Source organism: Bubalus kerabau, chromosome 1, assembly GCF_029407905.1.
Source record: "Bubalus kerabau isolate K-KA32 ecotype Philippines breed swamp buffalo chromosome 1, PCC_UOA_SB_1v2, whole genome shotgun sequence".
Classification (NCBI taxonomy): Eukaryota; Metazoa; Chordata; class Mammalia; order Artiodactyla; family Bovidae; genus Bubalus; species Bubalus kerabau.
The window spans coordinates 158142297-158151472 of record NC_073624.1 but is presented as its reverse complement, the minus strand read 5'-3'; the positions used below and the strand labels follow the sequence as shown (position 1 = coordinate 158151472).

The window sequence follows — 9176 nt, the reverse complement described above, 5'->3', positions numbered from 1 at the left end:
GCCTGTGCCCCCAACTCAGGTCGCACCACAGCCTGGAGTAGTTACTGTCACAGCTTCAGCTCCAGGGGGTCCAGTGAAATTATTCCGATCAGAAAGACAATATTAAACAGAGATGACAGCCCTTTACAGCAACTGGCTTTCCCCTGTGGTCAAAGAAAAGGCAGAAACCACCTTCAAAGCTAACCCATCATCTGTGCCTGAGGCACAGGTGAACTTGAGCCGGGTGGTCACAGGCGATGCCTACAAGGAGTGGTGATACTGTGTCCATGATGGGTGTCCAGAAACGGGGCGCTGGGGAAGGGAGGGCACTGGGGAAGCTGCCCGGTGGGCCCTGTGGGGTCTGACATTCCTGAGAGGCCTCCTGGAAGCACACGGGGTCAGCTCAACTGGCCGCAGTCTGTGATGACGATCTTCTTGGATGTCTTCCCACTCTTGGAGCCGAAAGATTCTATTTTCTTCACGACGTCCATGCCCTCTTTCACATGGCCAAACACAACATGTTTGCCATCCAGCCTGGGAGGAGAGGTGAGCCAGGTAAGCAGAAATGAGAGTGCTGCAATGTCCCCCGGGGTCACAGTCCCTTGGTCGTGGAACGATTTACTGAAAACAGCGGTTCTGAAAGGAGCTCAGACCGAAAAGCTGGCCCAGCCCCTCACAGGTCCCGTACGGAGCCTTGCTGAGTCCCCCAGCACACAACAGAGGGTGGCCCCCTCCCAGGCTGTGTTCTGCCTTACCTGCTGTGTGACCTTAGCCTAGGCCACTCGCCCTGAATCCTGGGAACCTCACCTACAAAGAGTGAATTGTTCTCATCCTGCACAGGGAGATGATGGGATATTGAACTATTCTGAAGAAATAAGTCTGTGTAAAATGGAATCATTTTAATTGTTTTTTTTGATGTAGACCATTTTTGAAGTCTTTATTGAATTTGTTACAATATTGTTTCTGGGGTTTATTTATGTTTTTTGGGGTTTTTTTTTGGACACGAGGCATGTGGGATATGAACTCCCTGACCAGGGATCAAACCTGTACCCCCTGCATCAGAAGGTGGACTCTTAACCACTGGAGCACCAGGGAAGGCCCTTATGGAACTGCCTTAACAATCAGGAATTCTGAGGTGAGAGCCAACATGATATGTATGGTGAACCTACTCGAGTCCCAAGCACCTCTCAGTCTGAAAGAGTCCCGAGAATCTAAAAGGCAGCTCAGTTCAGGGCCACCAACCAAGACTGGTTACACTTTAGGATCCACTAGGGGCTTTCACGGAAGGAGGTTAGGCAGGGCCAGCAATAACCTGCCCACTCCAATATCTGTGTCCCTTCTGGCTCAGAGGCTACAGACCACTAGTATCCGCCACCACCTTGGTCTCCCTAAAGTCCTTGGAAATGGGCTTTATTAAGTCTTAGCTCCAAGCCAGCTGTTGTCCCCTCATCCCACTGAGATGCCCCCGGGTGAGGACACATGGGACTCTGGGTAGAGAAAACTGATTAGGTAGTGGGAAACTGACCTGGGAAGACATCCCTAAAATACAAGGGCAATGGGAATGAGGGTTCCGGGGGCGCTGGTGGCTGCCACAGACTGGTGCTAACGCCTGATGAGAAATCCGGTGTGATATCCAAATGCTATCTACTGCAGCATTTTCCGAGGTGCAGCCCAAGGTTAAATAAGCTGGGAAACGGCAGGTTAAACCAAGTGAGCAAGCTTCTGCCACAGGCCATCCTGAGGCCTGATAAGTTCTGCAGCATTTCCCCAATGCATTTGGTAAAAGAATTCTTTCCTGTGTGTACGTGTGTGTGCGCATGTGCATGCTCAGAACACTGAGAAATTCCAGCTACAGCAACAATGAGAAGCCTGATAAAAGACAGAGTTGCAAAATAACCCAAATTCTTCCTCAACCCTTTCAGGGACTTTCTCCTCTTACACACTCAGCCGGGCGAGGGCTACTGCCCCAGAGCAGAGAGTTTGGCCTCAGACTATCCTCCCCCTCCAGCTCAAGGCCACCCCTGCTACCCAGAGGGCCTGGACCAGGAGCCAGCAACTCACCAGTCTGTCTTTATGGTGCAAATGAAGAACTGGGAGCCGTTGGTGTTGGGGCCCGCGTTGGCCATGGACAGGACGCCTGCAAAAACACGTGGGGTGACCAGGCTGCCCAGGAGGCATCTCACCTGGGAGCTGTTCCAGCACGGATGACGCAAACCACAGGAAGGATGCTTGAGGCTGAAGATACTTGGGGCTCAGAAGAGAGAGCCAAGCCCAGAGCACACAGCCACCCAGGGCCTGTCCGCCTTGACGACATAGGAGGGAAGGGCCTCCTGGGAGCTCTCAGTGGTAGAGCAGGGCCGGGACCTCCAGCCCTGAACTCTAGCTTTTTCCACATCGCACGTTGGGTCCTAAAGGTAACACAAAGCTAGGGCTTTGCTTAACGGCTCTCAAAGAACGGTGGTCAAAGAAAGGTTTGTTTTTGAAACTGAGCGCTCGGGATGAAAAAGCCTCTGGGACAATCCAACAAGCCCACCCATCACACTGAAGGAAGGAAGGTGTGCCCTGGATGTGGAGCCATGAGGCTGCAGCCTCCAGGCCTGCTGGGGTGGCAGCGCCAGGCTCACAGCTCAGGGCACATGCCCAGGTGGGGACTGACAGTCTTACTCACCCGGCCCCTCGTGCTTCAGTTTGAAGTTCTCGTCAGGGAAGCGGCTTCCATAGATGGACTTTCCCCCCGTGCCGTTGTGGTTGGTGAAGTCGCCGGCCTGCAAGCACGGAGCGCTGGATGACTGTCGCCACTAGAGGTGGCAGAGGGGTGCCACTCCCATGCTGGACACAGCCCCCAGCCCACAGCCCCCAGGGCCCACCCAGCGGGGAGCCCTCAGGCAAAGGGGTCAGAAAACACCCAATGATAGAAGGGCTAATATAACGCTAGGGAGCATAAGCAGCAACAAAATAAAGATTTCATACTTTCTGCCCCAATAACTACCCTGGTTTCCGAATGATTCATTTTTGTCTGAGTGAGATTTTAAATGATCCTTAAAACTTCTCGGCCATTTGGAGCTGCTTCTTAAGTGACCTAGAATTTTCTACCCACAACTCTTGGAGGGTAAACAAGGAGGAGGCCAGGAGCCCCTGCCACCCAGTGTGGTTTGTGGGTAGCTGGCACAGAGCCAGGTCCCTCCACTGAGCCCCCGTTCCTGTCCCAGCATCTCCTTTTCACCCGGCCCAGGACAAAGTCCACCCAGGGCCAGTGGTCTTCCTCAAAGCTTGCCCGAGGCTGCCACAGGGCGCCACAGACAGAAGAGCCCAGGGTCTGCCAGCCCCAGCCCCCAGCCACCATCATATTGCTGTTTTCCTGAGATGACCTCCTCGGGTGAGAGGGATGACCTGACCAGACCTGCTTTTGAAGCATCCACAAATGCCAATAAGGTGTCCCCAGAGAGGACCGGGCCTCCTGGTGCTCCGTCCCACCATCCCGTGCTTCCAAGAGCCCGCCAGCTTTGGAGTCCCTGCCCTTGCCTGCTGTGGTGAGAGGAAGACCCTAGCCCAGCTTGGACATCCGCTTCAGCTCCTGCTCAGTCTACAGCCTCAGGCAGAGCTGGGGGCCTCTGCAGCTGAGAGCCATGGGCTGTGGCCAGGCCTGTCCCACAACCACAACCCCCGCCAATCGCTGCATTCCTCATGTTCAACATGTCAGCAGGCCCAGCCCCAACCCATGCCACTCACCATGATGTGACAACAGCCACCAGGTCAGGGTAGAGGGAACTGGGGGGCAGAAATCCCAGCTGAAAGGACTTCAAAGAGGTCATGACAGCCATGCTCCTGCCTCTAGGCCTGCTGGCCTCAGACATAAGCCCCTGTCTTAGCAGGGTCTGACCTAACACAGGACAACCCTTAGCATGGCTCAGGCCCTGGCACCAGCAGAAATTCTCACCTGCCATACCTACCCACAAAACTTCTAACACAGCAAAGCTAATGCTTCTGAAAAGAGGCCGAACACATGACTAAAGAGCAAATGCATTTAACCGGGAAAAGCACCCTAGGCTGGAGACAGGCTCCAAGTCTGGACCTGTGTGTTCTTGTCTGTGCCTGGCCTCCCTCCTCCCCTTCCTCCTTATCTCTTATGCCAAGTGCTCAGTGGGACACAGTGGGGGCTGTGGGCAGAGACCGAACACGCTGTTACTCCAAAACCCCCAGCACATCCACACCCCGATGCCATTCTCCCTCCGCCGCTCCACTCTCCCGGTGCTGCCAGGCAGGGCCGACCTGCTGCTTGTCCTGTTGCTTAGCTCCTGGGGCAGGGAAGGCACTATGGCTGCCAGGACAAGCTCCAGACTCTCAGAAGGAGAGGACAGGCTGAGCAAATGGCCGCGGCTGCCCTCCTTCCAGTACTCTCCAGGCACAAGCACACTCCAAGGTGGCCCCGTCAGTATGCTACCTACAGAAGAAGAAGTCGAGGCAGGAAGAGGCCCACCATACCTGGCACATGAAGGACGGAATCACTCTGTGGAAGGTGGACCCTTTGTATCCGAAGCCCTTCTCCCCGGTGCACAGGGCTCTGAAGTTCTCTGGGGGAGGGGAGGGGGGAGGGCGTGTGGTGAAGGAAAAAAGCAGGTCAGCAGGGCCAGGCCTCAGTGCAGGGGCCACAGCTGGTTCCAGCCGGCACCCTCTCTACCCACCCACACCCAGGACATGGAAAGACCCCTGCCCCGGGGTCTCTGCTGACGGTGTGATTTGGGACAAGTGGTCCTGTGCCCTGACCTCAGCATCTGAGCACTGTGGCAGGAGTAGCACCGGGTCAGTGCGGCAGAGAGTCCAAGTAAGTCCAGCCTCCACCAAGAGGCTCAGAGAGGGTCAGAGGCTGCTCCAAGGTCCCCAGCAGCTGAGCACATGTGGTGGTGTACTCCAATCTGGCCATAGGTCTCCGCCCTGACTCCTCTCACCATCCCACCCACCTCACTATGCCCCTCTCTCTTCCATGTGGCCCAGACTCAGAAGGCCCCGGTCCCCGTCTTACCTGCTGTCTTTGGGACGACATCTGCCTTCAGCTGCAGGGAAAGGAGAGGGAAGACAGGCTCAGTCCAGAGGCAGGTGAAGGAAGGACCCAACCCCCTACATGGTCCAGGAGCCAGGGAAAGCACCATTCCTGTCATTCTCAACCCTCCGTGGGAGGCCACCTAAGCAATCGTTTCTGCCAGATGCTTCCTGAATTGCAGGTTGGGAGGGGCAGCCTTGATTTCCCAATCTGTCAGAAGAGATGACAACACCACCCTGGCCTTCTTCTGGGGGCAGAACTGACAGAGCTGCTTCAGCTGGGCCCAAAGCATCAGAGACCCAGAGAGGGTGGCCCCCGGGGGGAGCCAGTCCAAGCTCCCCAGTGGGCAGGTGGGAAACTGAGGCTCAGAAAGAGGCAGGAGGGTGGGGGAAAGGGAAGGCTGGAGCCCCACCCAAGCCTGCTTCTTGCCTCCCAGTTGCAAGAGCCACCCTGGTGTCTAACCTTTAAAATAAACGGGTGCTCTCCATTTTCCAGAACAGGAAACCGAAGTTTAACTAAGACCCCTTTGTTCAAAATGGGCTTGAAGGCTACACCCAAGCTTCTCCTCTGTTACTTTCTGGACTATGTAGGTTTCTTGCTTTGTTTTTCAAAAAGGCCCAAAGAGCTGGGGCAGGCACTGTGTCACATTGGGAAAGTGGCTGGGGTTGGAGTTGGGGCAAAGAGCTCTAAGCACAATGCCCTGACCCCAGGAGGTCTATGCCACGTCTGTCTGGTGACTGGAGCTTGCGGCCAGGCCAGCCCGAACTGCTGGGAGAGGAGGCGGCCCAAAACCACCTTAGCTCTCGGGACAGCCCTATAGCGGGGGGCGGGGCTGAGGCCGGCTCCGCCTTCTGCAAGGGCCAACACGTGAGCTCCCCGCCGGCCCGCCGCCCCGACCCCCGAGCCCCTGACACCCACCTCGAAGCTCGGGCCTAGGCGCCCACCCGGTGAAGTCTCGGAGCCCCTCCGCGGCCGGCCAGCGGGGCGGAACCTCCTAGCCTACGATCTGACCTTGAGCTTTCTCCTCCACACGCGCCTTCCCTCCCGCCTCCACTAGTTCAAAGATCCGAAGGGGAGGCCTGGAGAGACCAGTCCGATGCCCCTTCTTAAGAGATGGGGAAACCGAGGCCCAGAGCCCGGGGGCAGGAAGCAAGGTCACCCAGTGAGCCAGGCACAGCGCCGGCCCGCGGTCCAAGGCTCTTCCGGGACCGTCCCCCACACCCAGTCCAGAGCGGTCCGGTTCGGTGGTCTCACCTCCAGCACCACGCGGCCGAGCGGCTGCCCGTCAGCGCCCACGTCCAGGTACACGAGCGGGTTCCCGGAGGAAGAGGACGAGCCGTGGGAGCCGCTGCCGCTGCTGCAAGCGCGGACCGTCGGGAGGCGCAGGTGCGCTGAGCGCGGGCCGGAGAGCAGGCCGAGCAGGCGGGGTCCGCAGCGGAGCGCCAGCATCATGGGCGCGCGGGTCCGAGCTAGAGATCAACCGGCGAATGGAGAGGACGGAAGGCCGGGTCACTAGTGCCCAGAGGGCAGTCAGCAGCTGCCGCGCACCGCAGCCTTTATTGGCCCAGCCGGCCTAGCGGCCCCGCCTCCATCCCGCCTCCTCCAACCTGTTCGCGGGCTCCCCCTGCTGTTCCCAGCTGGCAGCGCACCCCGGCTGGAGGGGCGGTGGGGCGTGAAGTCTGAACACACCCCAACCAGGGCTGGAGACCTGAGGGACAGACGCGACTTCGCCAAAGGAGGCCGGTTCTATTTTGTGAGGGTCCCAATAGATGAAAAGAAGGGGTAAATGCTAAAACATGATTAACTCCAAAATAGGAGCCTCCATATGTTTTTCTTTGAATATAACAGAAGTCTGCCTTTGAGGCTTTTGTGTTCACTGTCCCTCGCCCTATCATAGGCCCTGCAAATGGACAGACAGACCAAGAGAGACTGTGGCAACTGAGAGTCAAAGAAAGTTGGAATCGAGAGGTGGAATTAGAATGAGAGGTGACAGGAGGAGACAGGCAGACTCCTCCCATTGTGAACACAGGGCTCCTTGTCCAAGCCTGGGCTTGTCTCCAGATACTTCCAGAAACCAGTCCCTCTTCCAGACTCAGCCTGGGCCTGTCATGCTCTTACCAGACCCCCAGCTCTCCACCAGGACTGGGTCTGACTCCCCCTCCCTGACCCCCAGATAGTCCTGAATGCCAGTAACCAGGACAGATGGCTGCTAGCTCCCCTCCTGCCCCCAATCCTGCCCCCAAAACTGCATCTGCAGGTAACATAGCACAGGGGCCAGTCCAAGGAAAAGCGAGAAGGCAGGATGGGAAGGGGAACTGAGAGCGAGGAACCACAGTGAGGGGGAATCTAGCCCACATGCTGAGGTGGGCTTCACAGAAGCCTACGAGCATGGGAGGCCCACAGCAAATAAGTGACCGGCAGGAGACTTGAGAGAGCATCTGAGCCAACATCTGCAATTCCCAAGATGTATGACTGAGGCTGGAAGAGAGGAAGGCACTGCCCAGAGGTCAGCGAACCAGGAAGTCCCTTGCCGCCAGCCAGGGCCAGTCCTCCCAGACCGCTCTGAAGAATAGTGTGTGATTCTAATCTCTCCCCTTCTTGTTTTCCAGGTCTGTTCCAAGAATAAAAGGAACAAGAGTAAGGGGGTTTGTCAGCTATTAAGTGTTGTGCCATGAGCATCAGCGGTGGACAGAGCGTGGATGGTTTTTGCTCAGACAGTGGTGGGCCTCAGCTGCAGGGGCTCAGAGTTCTGAGTGGGCAGAGAAGAGGGTGGGATTTGTGCCTTGGAGTCAGATGAACTTAAACTCTAAATTGACCTGTCCCAGACCCTGAAATGACTCCTGGGAAGAGGTCAGGCAGCAAAATGCTGACCTAAGGCAATTCATGAGGGCAGAGCAGAGGGTCCTAGCCGCATGGGAGTGCTGGCTTGGCCCTTTTCTGGAAGTCCACAGTCCTCTTCTCTATTTCTGGCCCAGGAGGAGCCTGGTCACTCAGTGATACTCCGGCTGCATCCTGGAGCCTAGATGCTCTCCAGGTCCCAGTCCAGGACAGGGCCTCACTCTGTCCTGAGGAATAGCATCTCCTCTTTTGTGATTGTGCCTTGAAATAGAATAGGCTTTGCTTAGGAAGCCAGCTTGCTCCCTGCCCTATGTGGGCCCTCAACACGTCTCCCACATCCTCCTCTATATCAGTGCATTCTGCAGATTCCAAAGAGGAAGAGAAGAATCACCTTACATTTCAGTTCCAGGCCCTGGGCTCATATAGCTCTCAGCTAACCAAGTGTATTCTCAGTCCCCCGTTGTCTCTCAAGCTGGCTCCTGGAGGGACTCTGTCTCAATGGAGTATGAGAGTCCAGTGCCAGGGAAGAGCTGCCTTCATTTGTGTAACCTCCTTAATTTCCAAAGCCCTTGCCTCGCCCTCATCACAGCCTGAGAAGCAGTTCCATTGCCTAGATGGGGAAGCAAGGCCCAAAGTGTTGGGCGAGGAGTTGCCCAAGGACAAAGCTGGAAGGAGTCTGACCCTGAAATCAGGGTTTGCATTTGTCGTGATTATCAAGGAGCTGGTAGTTGGGACAGAGTGGGGAGAGCAAGAGAGACCAACCTTGGACAGATGACACAGCAAGAGAGAAACTAAGGAGTTAGCCAGCGGGCCGTGGAACTCAGGGGACAAGGAAGATGGTTTCTGTCTGGGGGGTCAGCCTGGAGACAACTGCATTTGAGGGACAGAGACAAAAAGATGCAGAGAGGAGATTCCAGAAAGGAAATGAGCCAAGGCCAGCCCAGAACTGGGAGAGGTCAGGCCACCTTCAAGGAAAGGCTCCAGTATTAACCATGAGATGAAAGCCTGCAGGGGATGAGGCGTGGCGGTCACGGAGAATCCTGAAGGCCAGGCTGAGGTCTCATGTTGTTGAATAGCACTGGGAAACCACGGATGGTGCAATACTTCATCCCACTGTGTTATACCTTCTATCCTCTTTGGAAAATCAAACATCATCACTGCCTCCTGCCTGAGCCAGAGAAAATTCCACCTGCTCCACAGGCTCAGCTGTGAAATCATTTCTTCCTGTGCTGACCTCAGTCGGCATCAGGAGCAGGGACTGTCCCTGGACTGAGCCATGGACTGAAACATGCCCAATCCCCACCCAGGTGAGACGGGGTAG

The 9176-nt window shown here is 56.3% G+C and overlaps 1 protein-coding gene across 1 annotated transcript; it reads right to left on the bottom strand.

Annotated features, from left to right (window-relative positions):
- Nucleotides 1-237: 237 nt before the first annotated feature.
- On the bottom strand, nucleotides 238-6569 carry PPIF (peptidylprolyl isomerase F). Its single transcript, XM_055537414.1, has 6 exons — nucleotides 6272-6569; nucleotides 5000-5030; nucleotides 4462-4550; nucleotides 2648-2744; nucleotides 2041-2116; nucleotides 238-513 (listed from the first exon to the last, which is right to left on the bottom strand). The coding sequence occupies exons 1-6, from the start codon at nucleotides 6467-6469 to the stop codon at nucleotides 378-380; spliced, it is 627 nt and encodes a 208-aa protein (XP_055393389.1). The 5' UTR covers nucleotides 6470-6569; the 3' UTR covers nucleotides 238-377.
- Nucleotides 6570-9176: the final 2607 nt, after the last annotated feature.

What these genes read in the sequence shown, in the direction of transcription:
- PPIF (XM_055537414.1), bottom strand. Translation starts at nt 6,469, where the DNA reads ATGATGCTGGCGCTCCGCTGCGGACCCCGCCTGCTCGGCCTGCTCTCC. An exon ending in TGTCGTCCCAAAGACAGCAG is followed by an intron (nt 4,551 to 4,999) that starts GTAAGACGGGGA and finishes CCCCTCCCCCAG; the next exon opens with AGAACTTCAGAGCCCTGTGC. An exon ending in TGCACCATAAAGACAGACTG is followed by an intron (nt 514 to 2,040) that starts GTGAGTTGCTGG and finishes CTCTCCTCCCAG; the next exon opens with GCTGGATGGCAAACATGTTG.